The following is a 21,364-nucleotide window of genomic DNA, read 5'->3' as shown; positions in this document are numbered from 1 at the left end:
ATGAGCTATCAAAGAGAAACCGACCAGAAAAAGCCTCACAATAACACAGGGAAAACACAAGAGGAAGGCCAACTGGGAAGCAGCAGTGATGCCAAAGATAACCCCTGGGAAACAGGAACCTGACTTATCCTGAGACACATTTGCAACCTCTACATCATATGTTCCATTCTGAGCCTTTCCTGATAATCTTTCTAAGCCTTCTTCTCCTCTTTCACTGTGCCTATTACTCATTCCTCTGTTACAAAAGCCACATGGTACCATTATTGTTTTTATGTCTATGTGTCATGACAGTCTCAAAGGGACAATATTGATTCTATTCCCTATTAGCCTTAAAAAGACTGTAAGAAAAACTTCATACACAAACAGGCAAACAATAATTGTATAGCACTACAAACTGATAATGAATGGATTTACAAAGGTTTCCCCACAGCCCCTTTTATAATTCAACAAGAAGGCAAGGAAATTGTAAGTCAAGAGTTCTCTAAAGGAACACAACTGATACAATGAATATGCATATTAAAAGGGGATCTATTAGAGTGACTTACAGTCTATGGTCTGGCCAGTCCAACAATCACTATCTCTTGACAGAAAGGCCAAGAACCTCGCAGTTGTTTGGCACATGTGGCTGGATGTCTCAGCTGGTCTTCATACTATGCTGGAATCTAGAAGGAGATTCTAATCCCACTGAAAGAATACTCAGCAAGGATATAGATGAATTTGCCAGTGACAGTGAGGGCAAGCAGGTAAAAATAGAAAGCTCCTTTCTCCCATGGCCTTTTGTGTGGACTTCCACAAGCAGATATGGCCCAGATTTAGGGTGGGTCTAGTTATGGATATTGGCCAGGAAAAAAAAAAACTAAACAAAGGAGATTAGATTCAGAGTTCTTGTTTTGGAAAGAAAAAGGGGGGGGGGATGTTATAGGGTAATGCTCTTGTACAATGTAAAGATTTGAGACTAGTAGCAGTTTAATAAAACACTGATTGGGCAGTAGCCAGGCAGAAAGTATAGGTAGGGCGACCAGACTAAGAGAATTCTGGAAAGAAGAAAGGCAGAGAGTCAGTCACCGGCCAGATGCAGAGGAAGCAAGATGAGAATGCCTTACTGAGAAAAGGTACCAAGCCTTGTGGCTAACTATAGACAAGAATTATGGGTTAATAAAGTTGTAAGAGCTAGTTAATAATAAGCCTGAGGTAATAGGTCAAGCAGTTTATAATTAATATAAGCCTATGTGTGTTTCTTTGGGACTGAACAGCTGTGGGACCAGGCAGGACGGAAAATTCCATCTACAGGGTCTCCTGGCCTGAAGTAATCCACATTTAAGGTGGGCCACCCCACCTCAAATGAGCTAATCAATGAAATCTCTCACAGGTGTACCCAACAGCTTAGGTTCTAATTGATTCCAGATGTGGTCATGTTGACAAGCACGATTAGCCACCAGAGACGTAGATTCAGTATTTTAAGTTACTTTCTACCATAAACCTTTCTCTCTGCCTTGGTCTATGTATAATCTTCAGAACCTTACAAGGCATCAATGAATGAGAAATTCCTTCCTGGCACAATCATATCCAGTCATCATCCCTTGATGATGCCTTTAGGTGTTTGCAACCCATACCCCTTATGAATAGAGAGAATCAGCCTGAGTCATCCCAGCGGGAAACTGTGTAGCACTGGGACATGACTCAATATTATCCTCAAAGCACCAGGGGGTATGAGGTGGTTAGCCAAATCATCAGGAGAATAGACAACACTCACATCACAATTACTAAGTCTAGGAGCCTGAATGTCACAGTGAATATATAGAATAAAAGGAAGACGAGAAAAGATTCAATTCTGTGAGGCACTTGGAAAACACATGCTGTAGACATAAAAACATGTATAGCAAGGCCAACTGCAGTGTGCGTGCACATTAGCAAGCTCATCTCATGCTTTAAGAATATGCACTGTAGGCCTGCCTGTCCTCTGGGGTAGAGACAGTGGCCAGAGGACCACTGCCATCAGCAGGCAGCACAGGCAGGATGCCACTATAATGAGTAAATGTCTGGTAGAAAGAAAGAGAAGCAAGCAGAGCAGTTCATGTGCTGTGAAGAGAGGCGGAACTGGAGACATGACAGTGGTGAAGAACAGGCTGATGCGAGAGGACTGCAGTGACACCTGAAGTCATGGAATATCTGGGCCTGTGTTGCCACCACGGCCATATCTGGGACCATGGCCCTACTGCAGCTGGGGTCTGTGTTGAGGTCCCGGGTCCTTGTTACCATGCAAAGGCCATGCAGATGCCAGAGGTCTGGACTGCTGCCTAAAGCCATGTTGATATCTAGGGCCATGATGAACTAACTGGCCCTGGGAGAGCTGGCCATGCCCCTCCCTGGCCTCAAGAGGCAGGGAAGTTGGCCCTGCCCTTCACCTAAGGGGGGCAGTGCTAGCAGGGGTCTTGGATGATCAACTCAGCTACCATCCAGGCCTATCACCCAGTATTTTGAGTTGGCCAACTCCAACATCTACCTATCTATGACCAGCTGGAATATATGAAGGAACCAGTTCTGCTTAGCTATAACCACAAATCTCCATTATTCAGGACAACAGCAAGAATATCTATCCAAGAGGAGTTTTGTGAGGGTCCAGTATTGACAGTGTACCAGAAGACAGAGGCTGTGAACCAGACAAACAACTTATTGCAATGGACATTTGCAATTAAAGCAGATCAGGCAAAAGGGTATACTGTGCAACACACAGCAGCTCCCAAGGCCACCTTGACAGAGGATTTGTGATAGAGATGGAGGCAAGATAGAGGAGCAAAGTGGGTTTCTTCTTTCTTTTGTGGGGGAGAATACAAGGGTAGAAGGTGCACATGGAAGGCCCGGCAGTGAGTGGGATTGGGATGCACGATGTGAAATTCCCAAAAGAATCAACAGAAAAACTATGCTAACAAAAAGAATATGCACTGTATCATAGATGACATACAAGGTAGCAGAAGCCTTCTTCTAAGGTAGCTGATTATAAAACAAGTGAAAATGTATGCTCCATCTGTTCCATTGGTATCCATTCTTCATTTCATGTTAGAAAAAACTGGTTGTTCCAAATCAATTGTTGACCTCTGCAAAATCATGCACTTCCCTATTTGGGTAGCATAACCTGATGGCTTTCTTAGTTTGATTACTATTGCTGTGATAATGACCACGACAACATGCAACCTGGAAAGAAAAGGTCAATTTCATTTTATAATTTGCAATCCTTCATAAAGAGAAGTCAGGGCAAGAACTCAGGGCAGAAACCCGGAGGCAGGAACTGAAGCCGAAATAATGGAGGGATGCTACCTGCTGGTTTGCTCCTCTTGGCTTGTTCAGTTTGTTTTCCTATACAACCCAGGCCCACCAGCCCAGTGAACTTGACCTTCCCACATCAATCTTCGTCAAGAAAATGCCCCTTAGCCTTGCCCACAGATCAATCTGATGGATGTATTTTTACAATTGAGGTCCCACTTTTCAGATGACTAGCTTGTGTCAAGTTAAAAAATAAACCACCATCACAGTGGTTAAGTACTAGACTAGCTCTATTTGATCAGATTCCCCTGTCATAGACAAAATAAAAAATGGGGCTTATGGAAAAATCTACCTCAGAGTTTTGCTTGCATGTTTATAAAGGAGACAGCATAAAAAGCATATGTTCTGGAATAGTAGTGCATAATCAGGGCTCAGATAATGTCTGCTACTAACCATTACTGCTTCGTCATTGGCACATACCCAATCTTCTACAAGACTTAAAACTGGAACAGTATCATGATGTTGTTTCTAGTTTTCTCTTAAGCTCAGTGTGGTGGTGCACACCTGTAATCTCAGCATGCAGAAGCCAAAACAGGAGAAGCAGGAATTGAAAGTCCATCTAGACAGCAAGTTTAAGGATCACATGGGCTACATGAGACCTGATCTTAACACCAAAACAAAACAAAGTTCTCTCTTCCAGTTCTCTGTTGTGAGAGAAAGACTGGAGAAATACACAGCAGAAAGGGAAAGCAGAGACCAAGAACCAAGAAAGGGAGAACACGTACGTGGATGGACAGGGAGACAGCATGGTGAAGGAACAGGGATGCTGTATACACAGCCAGTCTCTTCGGGATGCCAATATTCGGGAAATAAAATCATTTGTATTTAGCAACTAATGTGCTAATGGACTGCCAACCACATAGTTTAAAATGTCTACCTACAGATGTCAGAACACACTCAAGTCTAAGAACACAGGAGCTTGTTTTCGTAACTTCAAGTCCCAAACAGCAAATCCTCTCAGTCTTGCTTTTATACTATCGGCCCTTCTTCAATGGCTTCAGTCTCCCTCTCTCAATAATACTTAAATTTCATGCATACAACTTTGCAACAACCTGAGCACATCCTATCACCACCACACATCACTAGGTCACTGCTTCATTCTTGTTTGTTATTTTGCCATTATTTTCAAGGATATCTGGTAAGACTCAACTTCCAGAACAGCAGTGTTACTGGTGGCCATTAACAACTAGTCTCAGACAGTTATTGTGGGAAGAAACATCACAAAACTCATGAATGAGGGATGCCAAGGAACAACTGATACAAGTCAATTAGCCATGTTTTCTGTCTTAGTTCTGGACCTTTGAGAAGAAACTTTAGGAGGAAAACCTAGAATTCATTTAAATCATCTGTTTAAAAACAAAGAAAGAGAAGGTCACAGGACAAAGGTTAGAGACGGTCTAACACAGGAGCCGTTAGACCAGAAGTTCTCACCCTGTGACTCACAAACCCCACAAGGGTCACATAACAGATATCCTGCATATCAGATATTTACATATTTACATAATTCATAGCAGTAGCAAAATCACAGCTATGAAGTAGCAATGAAAATAATTTTATAGTTGAAGGTCACCACAATATAAGGAACTGTATTAAAGGGTCATAGCATTAAGAAAGGTTGGAACCACACAATCAAAGACTTTCTAGGAGTTCTACTCTTATTAATAGCTCTCATAATTTTGGTTTTATTTTTCCAAGTCTAAACCACTGCTTTAGACTTAATACACTTAGCACCATGTCTACAGGCTTCCTTCTCTGCTTATCTTTCCATATATAAATATATCACTCATTCAAGTAAGAATCCGAACACAGATAAATACAGATAATGAAAGAAGGAGTTCTGCTCAGTAGGAAACAGGTTCTGTGACATGGAAGGCAACTTTTGTAATACTTCCTATTAAGGAGTCCCGCAGTTGAAAAACAGAACCATTAGCAAAATTCTGAATGTTGCAACATGGGAAATTAATCTCTATTGAATTGTTATTGTATGTCAGACTTTTTGTTAAACACTTTTCACACAATACCTCAACTACTTTTGACAAAAGAACTTTAAACATGATATCCCTGTGTCTGGTTCAACTACAAGAAAACCAAGGGCCAGAGGACATGAGGAAAGTGCCCCATATATTCAGCTGTAGCAGATCATAGCTTTAACTATCAGCCCGAGTTTCTAAACACCCAAGGGCCACTCAGGACTTCTGCTCTCAGGCTCTATTTCCACCATTCATCCTCAGTCAGCTTTTCATACATTTGAAAGCTGCCTACGAAGCCTTTGGCTATATGCAGAGATCCACTCTCTGTAGATGAAAAGGCAGGGGAAACCTGGATAGATTTGAGGCTCCCCTGGTTTCAAGTCATTTGCTGTCATCATCATCAGTCATGAAATCACATATATACGCGGTACAACCACAAACTTTGTTATCAGTAACATTGCTGAGACGTGGTCACTGCCCTAAGCCATGCCAACTGCTTAAGCCATTTCCCAGGACCTGGAAAACTTTGGGCAACCAGGTTGAAGACATCAAGCCTTAATTCAGATCCACACAGTTATCTGATGAGTACCCTTAGACTTAAAGACCCAAAACTCCACCTTCAGAAAAACCAAACATCAACATTTCCTGAATATGCATCATTTGAAGAGCCATGTGTACAACCACTAAAGGACAGCAGACCAATCAGTTCACTCTCCCTTACCCTGTATTTAATCCCCTTTCTCTCTTTCTCAACCACCCACTTTCTTTATCCCATATTCTACACCCCCATTCTTAAAGAGACAGATTAGAAATTGGAGCTCCTGCCACCTCTTAGGAATTAATTCTTTTTATTTTTCAAAATTCATCACCTTAGTGATTTACTAGCAGATGAAGCAGGCCTCAGTAACAAGAATAAAAAGAGTGACCAGGCAGTCAGTCTCTTACCCAAGGACAGTTCCAACACTCATTGCCACCTCTGTCTCCAATCTCACCTCATCATAAACTGGTACCATGCCCTTAATCGTAGTTTGTCCAACAGGGAATGACTTACTCTTGTCTACACTGAAAATGAGGACTCTATGCCAAATCCAAAATTGCGATTTAAGACCATAAGGCAAATGCCCCTTTTCCAGGGCCAAAATGCAGAATGTAGGGGACACTGAGCAGGCAAAAGTCGACATCAGTACCTCTCTGTTTTGGTGCTTCACTAATTAGTCTCTCAACATTCACCAAACACATCAGACTTCACCATATATATCTACATGCATATACATATTTATTTTGGAGTGTTTAAGGCTGCTTATTGTACTACAGGCTACTCTTGAACTCACTACATGGCTGAGGATGTCCTTGAACTTCTGATCTCCTGCCTCTGGGTTTACAGACCTACATCACCATGTCTTGTTTTAAGTAGTGCTAGGGATCAAATTCAGGGCTTTATGCATGCTAGGTAAGCCTTGACAAACTAAGCTATATTCCTAGCCTTAAAAAAGGTTCTTTCATAATTAAATTCATAGTCATATTTTTAAAATGCACAGTTCTGAAACCAAGTCTAAATGGTATCGTTTCTATTAGGCAACAGTTCCCCCAGAAAAAAAGTTGCAAAGAGCTTTCTCGGGTTTGGTTAGAATTTAATTAGCTACATGTCTTTCCAGATTCTTTCACTTGATGGTAATACCTTTGCTGACAACAGGGAGCAACTAGGTATCATGGGCCTCTGTGGTTTTATTTTGTGCTGTAGTGTAGTTACAAAATCTCTCCTGAATTCTGGCTACTGAACTGAATGCAATAACAACAAAAGAGGATTATATATTTGCTTTATTCTTGAATAGCTGGGAAGACAAACTGCACTCATGTGACACATATATAAATACCTTTAGGGCAATTACAAAACTCTCTCCAACACTCCCAACTTACAGAATCCTAAGACCAAATCTAGCTGCCAAGAGGTGACGAGGGGGATATTCAAAGATAAGACATATTTGCAAAATGAGGAGTGACGAGCACAGCATCAAACATGGGTCTCACGGGCATTCTTGGAGAGGTTGGTGATGCTGCCCCTGGTGACACAACTGTAGGTGATTATGCAAATGGGTTGAGGTCATAGGAGACAAAGCAGGTCCTACAGGAAACCTGTAAATGTAGTACGGGGTTCTTTCCTACCTGAATTGACAAGCTGCTGCTCCATCACTCCACAGCCAAGGACTTCAAGCCATTCTCCATGGAAGTTGATCTCCATCTCAAAGGAAGGATGGGTGAAGGGAAAGTAGCAATCCACCCACCGGACCTCCAGCCCTGCAGAAACCCAGAGGAAAGGCACACTGAGTCATAAGGAAGTCCACCCTTGCTTGGCACCAAATTTGCCTTTCAGTTCACTACATCAATTACAACATTCTAAATAAATCAAACAGCAAACAGGATCATTTGCAATATGCTGGGGCAAGAAAATAAATGATAAAACTTAGAAAAACTGGACATGTCTTTTCAAAAACAAAATAAAAAAAAATCTTATGCCATTCCAGCACCCTCCAAAAGCAAATCAATCAGCTGTCGATTCACTGAAATCACAAAGTCGGTGGCAATCATGAAAACAGGATATTCTGGTGGTTTCTATAAGTGATAGTGGCACGTTTAGGTTAATGAAATTATACTTTCACTAAACCACCCCCCAAATGTATATATCAATGATGAAATAACAATTCTGAATGTCCTAAATTCAACTGCAAAGGTCTAAAGATGGCACACAAGATGGCATGCAAAGCAAACAGAGAGTGAATCAATTCACGGGTGCAGAGACTCCTGTCTGGGTGTATGCTGAAACTGCTGACTTGAAATCCATCGTGCCTGATGCCAGCCAGTGCTCTCACTAAGCCCAGAGCTGCTGTGGGATATTTGCACACTGTGAAGATATACTACTGTGATCGGTATAATAAAAAGCTGAACGGCCAACAGTTAGGCAAGAGAGATAGGTGGGAATTCTGCGCAGAGAGAGAATTACTGAGAGGAAGCAGGATGGACAGTAAGTAAGTATGGAGATGAGGAACACAATGTGGCAGAACGTAGATTATTATAAACTGGTTAATTTAAGCTATAAGAACTAGTTAAAGCAAGTCTAAGCTAAGGTAAAGCTTTTATAATTAATAATAAGTTTTCATGTCTTTACTTATGAGCTGGAGACCCAAAGAAAAATCCGCACACACAAAACACATGTAACATACCAATTCAGAGCAGCGCTCCTTATAGAATCCCTTCCAATCCCAAACACTGTTTATCTGGCATAATATTGCCCTAATCTCTAGGCAAGTAGATTCTATATACACAGCTTATACTTTCCTCAAATTCTATTATCAAAAAAAAATGCCCTTTGATCTGGCCCAGTGGACCTATTGCTACTAATTCCCTATTCTTGTTGCTGTGAGTCTCAAGAAATTATTGTAGAACCTAGTCTGTTCTCTAGCTAACATCTGCAATTTATCAACAAACCCTTGAATTAGAAATCCCCACCCAGTCCCAGAGTTCTGTTTTCACAAACTGATGGGATAATAGATTGGTAATTGTGAGTCATTGTTTATAGACAATTACATTGGTATAGATTCTTGTATATGGATACAAAGTTAAATTATATTGGATATTGTATGCAGGCATGCTTCTACATCTGTTTAACACATTTTTATGTGTTGATATATATATATATATTTACCATATTGCAGTGTACATTTCTACCTCTGATCAAGATATTTATATATTGTTTACATTTGGAGATCATTGTCCTCATTTATTGAACAGTTGTTTATTATCTTAGTCTTTAAGTTAGATAGGTATTAAGAATTATAGATCAATAGTCATCTATGTTTGTCATATTTATAGTTAGACTAATCAGGTTCTTTAGATACATTGGGATTATATTCTGTATAAATAGATAATCTTCAACCTCTTCAAAGAGCTGCAGAAAATGGCATTTAATTTAACTTAGAGTTCTAAGGTAGCAAGACACAATCGCTCCTGGCAACACCGATCTATTCCTGAGAGATTGTTGAGCACCAAAGACACTCTACTTGGAGCTTATCTTCTTCTTGGCAAAACTGGCCTTTGGGCAAGGAACTGCCCATACCTCAACCACTGACAAAATACACAGTATCCGGAAATGGATAAGCAGGACTCTCAAATCTTGCCAAGACAGGGTAAGATGGTTTTGTAAATTTTCTGGCCTTTAAAAATAATCTGCCAGTTATTCTAGGCCTTAGCCAAAGTTGTTTGCTTCAACGCTGCAAACATGACTTTGGGTGATTGCCCAGGTAGCCAGTTGTCTCTGATTTGTTGCATAGTTTGGAAGTTGTCTGATTGCACTTCCTAATTACTCAGGTAACATTATTTCCCTTCTCGGATCTTTGATGGGGTTGAAGACTAGATAAATGTAGTTACTTTTCTCGCATGACTTGGCCAAGTTATTTATTGTACAAGACTTAAGCTAGTTAGAATAGGATATTTGTTCTTATTGTATATAATTTTATAATAGGTTTAGAACCCTCTTATTTCAATAAAAGAGGGAGGTGCTGCGGGAAGGTTACAGCTAAAACCTACCCGCCTACTGGAGCATGGCCTCATGGACTATTTACCCAGATGCAGAATTGTGTCTGTCCCCTTTCTTCCACTCTTTGCTTGCCCCTGGGCCAAATTTTGGCTGTTCGGTTTGCTTTGGATCTGATCTTCGTCCATCATTCAAGCAGAACATCCCGACTTTGTAAGTCTTCCCCTTAATAAACACTAACCTGTTTTCTTAGTTCTGAGCTAGTGTGGGATTCCTTTTATTAAGCGCCCGATCTCTCCACCTTCAACAAACCACAATGTTTAGGTGAGGAAAACAAGAGCAGCTTTCACTCCCCTAGAAGCACATGTTGACAGTTTTATAAATTATTAACAGCTAGCAAGGCAATAAAATAAAGTCTTTCACATTGAAGTCAAACATTTAAAAATATCAAACATTTTTCCTACATTAAATGGCAACTATACTTTAATATCAACAAACAAAAAGCAATACCAACTAAATGTCAGAATTGATCTTCAATAATCAATCAGAATCAGAAATATGGTGTCTTTGAGCATGATATCATCATTTAGCACAATTTTTCTTTTTGATTAAAGAACTCAAAACAATGATGCCTGAGAAGGGCAGAGGTGACATGAAAGCACAGAGTAGATGAGAAGTTCACTAGTTGCTTCATGACCTTATCAAGAACACAGAAGAAACACAACTCACCTGAGCTCCTGTCCCTTCCTGGGATGGTCCTTCTCATCCTCTTTCTGGCAATTCCACAGAAACCAATCCCCTGTGAATTTAATTTGTTTTCTTGCTCAATACCATCTGACTTTGGGCCCCAAAGAAATCAAGACATATAATAAACAGAAGTGCTAGCAATTGTTTCCATCTTGTGAGCACTCACGATGCCTCCTGTTTCACAGAGAAGGAAGAACCAAACAGGGAGAGCCTATCTTGTCCAAAGTCACGCAGTCAGGGCAGGCGACTAAGTAGAATTGCTCTACTCTAAATCCCTCACGTTGACAATTTAAACAAAATTACCTGATCATCAATTAAAACTCAAGACAGAAGCCGACAGTGATGGGACAGGACTGTAAACCCAGCACTTGAGAGGCAGAGAATCTCTCACAAAACAATCGCCCACAAGTTTGAGGCCAGCATGGTCTACATACCAAGTTTCAGGCTAATTATGGCTACATAGTGAAACCCTGTTTCAAAATAATAACATTATAATCATACAGAAACAAAGCCATGAGATGCAGTCCCTTTTACGTGAATGTGGAGCTTTCAGTTTGCCCTGGTCAACTTGAAATTTCTTTTTCTAGTGAACAGTTGTCTGTGATACTGACTAATTTTTGTTAACAATGTTAATTTATTTCCCCTTCTAGTTTATACATGGAAAAACAGAAAAACATTCTACTATACATGTAGAAAATACACAAACTGACAAATATTGGCAGATGTATACACATGTGAATCTTTAATCACATTTGAGTTAAAGACAGAGCCAGGAATACAAACACACGCCTGTAATCCCAGACCTCGGGGAGACTGAAGATGGAAGATGTCAAGCTGAAAGCCATTACAGGCCACTTAGCAAGACCCTGGTTCAAAATAATTTTTTAAATACCTGGTGATGTAGCATACTGTCAAGAGTTTTTCGATAATACGTGGGAGGCCCTGGGCTAAAACCCAGTATAGTGTAGTAGTAGTAGTGATAATAATAATAATAATCATCATCATCATAATAGTAATAATAATATATTTTTATCCTGGACCCCCACATCCTTAACAATCTTTTCCATCACTACCGTGGCACTTGCATCCCCGAAGATTTACAAGTGCAACAGCAAACAGAATGCATTCTTCTGCTGTCTGGTCAGTCTAAGATTCGTCCACACTTTTGCGTGTACCTACAGGCACTCATTTCTAGTGCTGAATAGATTCAGCCAGCCTCTTTCTAATGGGGAAGGAAAGACTCCCTTTTGTGGGCCACTGGAGAAATGTCTACAGGCCACCTGCTATGGCCAGAACTGTTGAGAAGCTGCATATGCCAGCAACTGTTGATCTTCAGCTGTGCTCCAAGAAGGGCTGTGTATACCTGTGCACTTGTACCTATGGAAGCCCAACAACCTATAGAAATATTTCCATTAAAAGCTCCAGAGGCCCTTCTACTAACAAACAGAAGTATGTGAAGCGTCCAGACAGAATGGTGTTGATAGGTGGACAGAAAGACAAAAACATTTTATGGCACTGGTATTTCCTAGCAGTAGGGCACAGGTAGTGTCATGAAGGCAGTTAATGGAAACAAGGAAGATGTATGTGCCTTTTTATAATTGGATTGAAGTCTACCAAAAATACCACTCCAGGTTTATATTATGATCATTACCATATAATTATTATCTAAGGGTCTATAACATGTTAAGAGGATTCTACACAAATCAATTCTTTTCTATGACCTTAAAAACACACCTATTTTGAGCAGGCTAACTACAGTCCCATGTACAGACTTGGCAAGGCAACATACAGCTCTCACCTCAAAAAAAAAAAAAAAAAGAGAAGAGTCTAGTTTTAGGTCAAGTATGAGTGACCACAGCTGAGGAACATGGATTCAGATAATCTCAAATACCATGTTCTAATGTGAACACAATTTCATGTTCTTTTCATTATTATAGAATAAAAGAAAGCCTGCACCAAGGTACTTTTTAAAGACATTAGTGGAAACATCAGCTAGGCAGTTGCAGTCAAGTCTAGAAATCTCCACCATAGGTTTCATACTCATTTTGATGAAACTCTTAGCTTTGATTTTGGTGGAATCCAGTGATCTACAAAGTTGATGCCTCTCAAAGGTTTTACATGATAGGCAAAGGAAGCTAGGTGTGGCACACGGTGGACAAGGTGGCTACTAAGGGGGCCGAAGATAATCCAGTGCAACACTCCAATTCTCCATGTTTAAAGACTTTTACTTAGTCTTGAAGAATCTTTAACATGGGTGTGGCTGTACTCTGGGAACCTCAGTTCATAAGCTTCATATTTCCCACTTCAAATGCCATGGATTTCTACTGGTCTAGGGCAGAAGTTTTAAAGCATCAGTATCCACTAAAAGCAATAGCCAATGCATAATCTATAGAGGCCCAGGGTAAACAGGCCTCATGAAGACAGAGGCTTGGGTGCAGCGAATGGGACTTGGCTGTATAGTGAGCGCTCACTGGTAGTGCCAGCAACAGCAAGAAGGGAGGCCTGAGATCTCTTGCCTCCAGGATTCCTCTCATGGCAGGCTTCAGTTTTATCCTTTCTTCTACAACGATGAGGAGAAAATTTCAGTCTGGATTGAAAATGTCTGTAATAGTGAACAAATTTGGAAGGCTTTTCCAGCACTTCACATCTTCTCTTGCTCTTCTAGGTTTAAGATCTGACCACCGAGACCTTCAGTTTCTGTTCCTCAGTAACCCTACAGGTGTCTTCTTCAGCAGAAATGAAGTAAAGTGCTGCATACTGAGGCCTGCCTGCAGCAAAGCACAGACAGATGTAAAAGCCACTCAGGGCTTCCCAAAGCCCACAAGCACGAATGTTGGGACCTGCCTGGCAGAGCCCATGGGGCACAACAGAAACCTTAGGAGCCATGGATGGGTCACGGGTATAGCTACAGACCAAGAAGACTTGAATGCATTCACTTCCTCAGACCCTTGGAGAGTCTCTCTGACCTGGCCCAGATGTTAGCCCACATGGCATTCATCTCCTCTGCTCCATCAGCGCTAAGCACTTCTTTGGTTATTCCTTTCATCTTCTTTGCATAAACTAAGGTCCAAATACTCCAGACCCCAGTGATTACAAAATGTTGGCATAGTAATTAATGTATAATATTGGCAAAAATATGCCATATTCTCTTATATAGTTGAATAATTTAAACTTGTTACAGTGGGTTTTTTAAAGCCACTGCTAACAGAATCATTTATAGAATATTTATATATAAACACAAAAACACATTTTCTTCTTGGTTTTTGTCATGCACTTTCAAGACTGTTTGTTAAATGATTTATTGAGTACTTCAGTATTAGCACCAAAATATTCATTTCTTTGCTTTTCTTCATGACCTCAAGATTTCTGTATTAACCTAGTTTTAAAAACAAATTGCTATGCTTCCTATATGAACGATATAATATTAACAACTAACTGAAACTGCGGTTTATTTCACATTTTAAGTATCAGAAGTAAAAATATTTACTAAAGGAAAAACATATTTTGGAAGCAGGGCTAAGTATGTACAAATCACACAGCTCTTACTCCCCAGTCGCTTACTGGAGTGCTTGAGGGAAATTAACCTGTACTAATTCAGCTACTGTAAAATCATGTCCAGGTTTTATTTTCTCTTTCTTCTGTCTCTTCTTTTGGTAGAAAGACATTGTAATCCACATTTATAATAAAGCACAGAGGTTTCAAATCAGTTTCAGAACTCTGTGCATAAATGCAGTTGTCCAAAAATATACTCTGACCTTCCAGCCTAGGGCCAACTAAAGAAGAACCATTTAATAATGAATGCAAGCCTCCAATGGGTCCAGCTGCCACATCTCCATACTGGATGAAGACAGCAGAGGTTGAGGAGCAGATTCTCCCTGCTCGGGGTGGGGATTAGGAGGAGTGTGACTTGATTCTCTTAACAATCTTAGGAAACAAGATTGTTTCAGCTCAGAATTCTACAAGATTTCCAAAGAAGAACTAATACAAATACTCCGCAAATAGTTCCACACAATAGAAATAGAGGGAACATTGCCAAATGAGGCTACAATTACCCTGATACCCAAACCACAGAAAGACATTACTAAGAAAGAGAATTACAGACCACTGATGCAAAAATACTCAATAAAATAATGGTAATTCGATTCCAAGAACACATCAGAAACATCATTCACCATTATCAAGTCGGCTTCATCCCAGAGATGCAGAGATAGTTCAACATATGTAAATCTGTCAATGTAATCAACCATATAAACAAACTGAAAAATAAAAACCATGTGATCATCTCATTTGATGCCGAAAAAGCCTTTGACAAAATAAAACATCCCTTTATGATAAAGGTCTTGGAGAGTGCAGGATACAAGGAACATACCTAAACATCTCTGTCTATCTCCTTTGCTCTCCTGAACACTTACAGTAAACTTACAATTTGCTTTAATTGCCAGGTATAAGAATTTACAAATATCCATTTCAATTTTCCGAGATAAAAATCAGAACCCTAGCCACAGCATCCCCACACCGTGGATGCCTACAGGCCTCTGCATGAAGGCAGAGTACGCACTCAGGACCTTCCTCGTTCCTCCAAAGGACTGCACAAAGCTATCTCATATTCACAGAAGTTCCTGACTGAGCCCAGTGATGGTTCACACCATTAATCCCAGCACTTGGGAGGCAGAGGCAGGCGGATCTCTGTCAGTTCGAGGCCAGTGTGTTCTACAGAGCAAGTTCCAAGACAGGCTCCAAAATGACACAGAGAAACCCTGACAAGACAAAAAAAGAAAAAGAAAAAAAAAAAGAATAAGTTCCTAACTGAATGACTGATATGTGTTTGGAGCATATATAACATTTTGTTATTCAGAGCAATGCTACAACAAAACACCCTCTTGGGTCCAAGAGTAAGTGCCTATATAACTAGAATAAATATTGCCTCCTTGTTCTCTATAGATGTCACATAATATTTTATATTAGTAATATCTCAAGACTTTTCACAGAAACCAAGAAAGACAACTAATTAGTGATAGTGTCAAATTGGAATTCAGGCTCTGATGAAGACCCAGCCAGCTGCTGATAAAAGACCACCAGCCTGACCCATCTGAGGCAAGAGATGTAGTCAGTGTGGCCAGGATCCCCAGGTCCCTGCTTCCTTTCAGCCACTTATCTGCATGCAGCCTTGTCTCTCCTAGCAAAGGAAGTGTCTTCCAGAATTAACAACTGTGTTGCTAGTGGTTATGAGGAAGAGGCAGCACATTTAATCTCTGAAGCATCCTTGTGGGAATATCAGTGTGAATTCCATTTCCAAAGCAACAAAAATTCATTTGTGAATACCCTTCATTCCCAACTAGGGCCTCACAAACCCGCCAATGTCCCCACTGTGGCTATTCCGTATACCACACACACCCTCCACATCCACAAAGCCGCTTGCCAGGGAGGGCAACGGTGAAAAGTGCAACCACCACGTGTCATAAAGTTCTTAGGTGTAGAGCTCTTCAAGCACACACCAGAAGTTAGCACTATGTCAGTCACAGTGATCCTTCTAATACATGTACAAAATAACAAGAAAAACTAAAGCCCGGCCAACTCCCCATCATGAAGATGGTGTGGTTGATCCCATACCTATTAATCTCCTTCGTGTTAGAAACTAGTATATAAGTGAATTTCCCTGGAAGCCTTCTTCATAGAATCCCTTTAGATTGCAGCGAGGATCTATATAACGAATTCATTTCTCCACCTCACCATGAAGGCAAAAATGGTCACCAGCAGTTCGAATACTGAGTATGTAGTCAAGGGTGCTAGAACAAGATGACGCCCTCCAAGGCTGCTTATTAAGCAGAAGAAGGAAGAACCTAGCAGCACCCTACTTTGAGGTAAGCAAAGGTCTATCGGGTCCCAGTGCTCCTCTACAATGAAGGTAAAAGGAAATTAACTTCACTCCAGAATGCAGAGCTAATTGCAAAGACTACAGGTGGGCACGATAGCTACCAAGAGGTACCACAAGTCTATGGGTTCCTGGATCCACGGTGTTTTATACCTTAACATCTTGGGGTTTCAACTCATCTAAATGATAGTTTTACGACAGTTTCATAAGGAAAGCATGCAAAGAGTACAGTATAGGGCCTGGTTGCTAGTAGACTCCGTGAGCGGTTTTAATTGAAGATCATGGAAGTGAGGCCACAGAGTCCCGCACCTCCTTACAAACCATGAAATGAACATTTCCAAGTTGTGTGTCCAAAAGATGAATGGTATTTGTTACCCAGTTCATATATATTAAGCATAAGATATATATCATCTCACATGCTTTCTCTCACATACTGCTACACTAAAGAAGGCTAGCAACCTCCAAATACAGCAATTATTATCCCCATTTTACAGGGAAAGGAAGGCTCACACTACTAAATTTCCAGTAGCCTCACACACTGCCCCCACTAGAGCAAAGAACAAAAAAAGGACATTAGCTCTACTCCCATACAAATAGTATTTACAAGGCTAAGAATATAGGGTAGGTCCTTCTTCTAACTATCTAACTATCATAAAAAAGTAACAGACAAAACAGGAATGGAAAAAAAGGTATAAGCCAAGTTCAGAGACAAGAGAAGTATCTCCAATGGTCAGAAACAAAACAGAAATGACACGCAGTAAGAGGGCAAACGAAGCTCTGCCCAGATTCAGGTCCACACGAGGAAGAGTATGAGCTTGCCCTCTGTGGATGGCACATTGCTGTCTCCCCTCAGAAGCTACAGCAGGATGAATTCTATGCTGGTACAGAGGATGAATAAACTACCACCCAAATGCACCCTGGAGACATGGCTCAGAAGAGTTGTAGGTTTAGACACATCTTCATCACATCTACATCAGTGGATCAACAGGTTCTTAAATCACGCTCTAGATTACTGTAATGAAACATGTCAGTATTGCCAACCATTGTTAAGGGATTGCTTAGAGAATCATAACAAGAAGAAAGCCATTTTGTTTAGGGAATAATTCCAAGAATAAAACATCCATACATAAAGAGTACAGAAGCAACTTTTTACAAGAAGTAGTTTGGCTCACAAAATGCTGTATCCACAAGTACGTAATTCATGAACATGCAGGGCTAACAGGCACAAAACAATGCCATTCACAGCAATAGGACCAGGGAATCAGGAACTTATCTCTGAGAGAAGAGACTTAATTTCTCTCCAGGAAGAAAGCAGAAAGCAGAAATAGCACAGCAACATGTCTGAGTTAAAGACCGAGCTGGACAACTTAGAGAGACTGTACCAGTACCTGGAGCAGAGTATAGAGGAAAAGAAAGAAATATAGTGAACAAGTTCTGTGGATCTGCAAAAGATCATCCTCGGTGGAATGCTAACCACTTTGTGTCCCTTGAAGAATCTGTCTGCAGACAGGAATCTAACTACACAAAAGGCTTAAGGGAAAAGATGCTAGTATAGGACCAAGAATGGTACCAGTTCCCAACAGCCAAAGGGAAAGGCTCATCATGCACTGGTTACCATCCACAGTACTCAAAATGTCTCTGTATCAGTAATGAGGGAAAAACGGTCACATTCTAAATATTATTCCAGTCCTACCTGACAAAGAGTAAAAGATCATAAAAAGGGTAAAAGTGTTTCTGAGTATTCACAAACAAAGCTTATGGACTCTGATTAGATACAGAATTGCCCACTGCATCACAAGGTGAAGTAAGCAATGCTGGTATCACACAAATAACTGCCATGGATGCATAGGAGAAAAAGGCAAGTAGAGAAAAATCAATAACAACTTACTAAGAAATGACAAGTAACAGAATTAGAAAACAAAGACATTAAAATAAATATTATAGAAATATTTAATATGTTCAAAAAGCTAAAGCAAACACTGAATATGTTAAGTAGACACTGGGAAGATATTTTAAAAGATATTCATCACATTATGAATGTGATTAAAAAATGTACAGGACAGGATTAGTAGCAAAGATGATCCTACAGAACAAAAGAGGAAAATTTGAAGATACGGCAGCAAGAAGTATCCAACACAAAACAGAAAAGCTATAACAGGCAAAGACAATGAACAGAAAGGAGAAATTCCAAACAATAAAGTATGTATAACTAGAGTCCTAAAAAGGAGGAAGTGATAGAAAACGTCTGAATGTTGCTCTCTGATTCCCACAGTGATGTCCTATTTTCATTGAGCACTCCGCTGGCAAAAAGAAGGCAGTCCACATCTCCTTTGCAAAAGGACCCAAACTCAGGAAGGCTAAGCACACTGGACAACTTTCATTTTTAATACATCGTTAGTGGATTACAACCAAGCTACAATGAGCACAGTCAAGCGAACACTGTTTGATACAAAAAATGATTCCCTACTTCACTGTCTTGGAGTATTCTGAAAACAACTATAATCACCACAGACCAGCAGTTCTCAACCTGTGGGTTGTGACTGCTTTGGGAGTCAAATGACTCCCAAATCCTTTCACAGGGATCACATATCAGATATTTACATGATTCATAACAGTAGCAAAATTACAGTTATAAATAAGCAACAAAAACAATTTTATGGTTGGGGATCACCACAACATGAGGAACTGTATTAAAGGGTCACAGCATGAGGAAAGATGAAAACCAATGACAGAGACTCGAGTATTCAAACACTTGGTGTCTAGCAGAGAGCACTGTTGAGGGAAGTTATGGAATCTTCATAAAGGTGCAGCCTTGCCCGAGAACATTCGTCATTGAATGCAGACTTTGAACATTTATAGCCTCACCCAGCTTCTTATTCTTGTTCCCTGGTTCCTATGTGTGGCTGAGATGTGACTTCTCAGCTTCCTGCTCCTGCCACCATGCCTCTCTGCCATTATGGGCATCTAGTGCTCTCAAACCATAAGCCAAAATAAACTCTCTCCTGAGTTGCTTTGGTCAGACTATTTTATCACAGCAATAGAAAAGTAATACTGCAACCCTCTCAAAACTGACCATAACAGTCAGCAAACAATAGCAGTTGTAAAGACTATTATTGTGAAATGATTAAAGTAGTATATACTAAATTCAATTTTAGAAGCAAGATACAGGGTTGGAGAAATGGCTCAGTGGTCAAGAGCACTGACTGCTCTTCCAAAGGTCTTGAGTTTAATCCCCAGCAACTACATAGTGGATCACGACTATCTGTAATGAGCTGTGGTGCCCTCTTCTGTCATGCAAGCATACATGAAATCAGAACACGAAGAAGGAGAAGGAGAAGGAGGAGAAGGAGAAGAAGAAGAAGAAGAAGAAGAAGAAGAAGAAGAAGAAGAAGAAGAAGAAGAAGAAGAAGAAGAAGAAGAAGAAGAAGAAGAAGAAGAAGAAGAAGAAGAAGAAGAAGAAGAAGAAGAAGAAGAAGAAGAAGAAGAAGAAGAAGAAGAAGAAGAAGAAGAAGAAGAAGAAGAAGAAGAAGAAGATTAGAACCCTTACCAACAAAGTGGTCTCAATCACTTTCACTTCATTTATGGTAAAAGGGATTTATGGATAGAGAAAACGAAACAAAATATTTATGGCATATTGTCTTTATTACCATTACCTCATAATCTTCATCTGGACCAGGTCACTGTTCATAGAACAAAGCCCTGGAAGATTTTGGTTGAATGGTTCTATATTTTGGTCCCTATACAGGTGTAACTGGCAAGCTGATTATCTGGGGGGAATCAGAGCCTGTTGAAGGGCAACAGAGTAAGGAGGAAGTTAAACATAAGGGGAAGAATACGACCTGATGTCAGTCTCACAAAGCCTTACACTCCACAGATGTAGCAATGGCCATTACAAAAGCATCATGGAAGACACTCCTGCCAGACTCAGGCTCTGGACATGGGAACGGATGTCCTCAGGCAAAGGAGCTCCTGGCAGCTATGGTTGTTTCCTGAGGTGCTGCTGGCTGGAGACAACTTGTATATCAGCAAAGGGATTGTTGGAGATATGTTTCAAAGACTACCACCACCAGAGACAGGAATGCTCCCTTGAGGGGGGCAGGTTAGCAGGAGAAAAGCATGGCCTCTCTGTCCCTTGATTTATTCATCTAAACCACACCATGAGAGAAAGAGAGCAACACTCTACTAGGAAACACCAATGTATGTCAGACACTGCTCTGGAAAAGGCTGGAAACCCCAAAGGATACAAAAAGAAATTAAAATTCTAGGAATCCTAAATCCCTGTCTTAGATGATATAAAAGAAATGATTACTAGGAAGGGTACAAAATACATAGAAAGCAGCAGATGTACAGAAAACAATAATGAATTTCATGAGCATAGAAATAGTCCAAAATGTTATTTTATTTCCTTCTAATTCTAAAATGATAACCTCTCTTAGCCTTAGGATACTGGTACAACTGAAATGTTAGCAGAAAACAATAAACCACATTTGGAGACAGAGGAAAGCTGAACCTAAAGCTGCTATAATAACATCAAACTGTCACAAGGACAGACGTGGTCTAATTTTTAATTCTGCTTTCCAAGTACAAAGAAATCCAATAATAATAAGTGAGGAGTATCGGCTATATAAACAAATACAAAAAGAATCTTGAGGAATATGTCAGAGGCTGATAAACTGTGGCCATTAATTAAATATAGAAAGGAAAAAAGTTTAGGTTTTTATGTGTCCTTTGGTACCCGAAATGTAATTGAATATGTAGCAAATCGAGGCTTTGTGACTACCTGGCCCAAATAGGGGGGAGAGAAAAGAGCCGGAGGGCAGGCTGGAGAGAAATGCCACTTTAGTTAGGTTGTCTGACTTTTTTTTTTTTTTACATCATAGATTTCATTGTCTCAGTCTCAGAAATAATATTAAAATGACTAATATC

At 40.2% G+C, this 21,364-nt stretch overlaps 1 protein-coding gene across 7 annotated transcripts in view; it reads right to left on the bottom strand.

Annotated features, from left to right (window-relative positions):
• The window catches only part of Fars2 (phenylalanyl-tRNA synthetase 2, mitochondrial), a 427,446-nt gene that overhangs the window by 284,451 nt on the left and 121,631 nt on the right, over window positions 1-21,364 (bottom strand). For 6 of the 7 annotated variants that reach the window (XM_087896532.1, XM_087896535.1, XM_087896533.1 and 3 more), the window contains one exon: window positions 7,455-7,586. The exons of the other annotated variant lie outside the window; for it this stretch is intronic. In XM_087896532.1, the coding sequence (XP_087752658.1) occupies window positions 7,455-7,586 (132 nt within the window). The remainder of the gene's footprint in view (window positions 1-7,454; window positions 7,587-21,364) is intronic. 7 annotated transcript variants of the gene reach the window in all.

The sequence above is a fragment of the Myodes glareolus genome, chromosome 14, assembly GCF_982192425.1.
Source record: "Myodes glareolus chromosome 14, mMyoGla1.1, whole genome shotgun sequence".
In the NCBI taxonomy this organism is placed as follows: Eukaryota; Metazoa; Chordata; class Mammalia; order Rodentia; family Cricetidae; genus Myodes; species Myodes glareolus.
The sequence above is the reverse complement of the archived record's forward strand: the minus strand, read 5'-3'. Positions and strand labels throughout refer to the sequence as shown.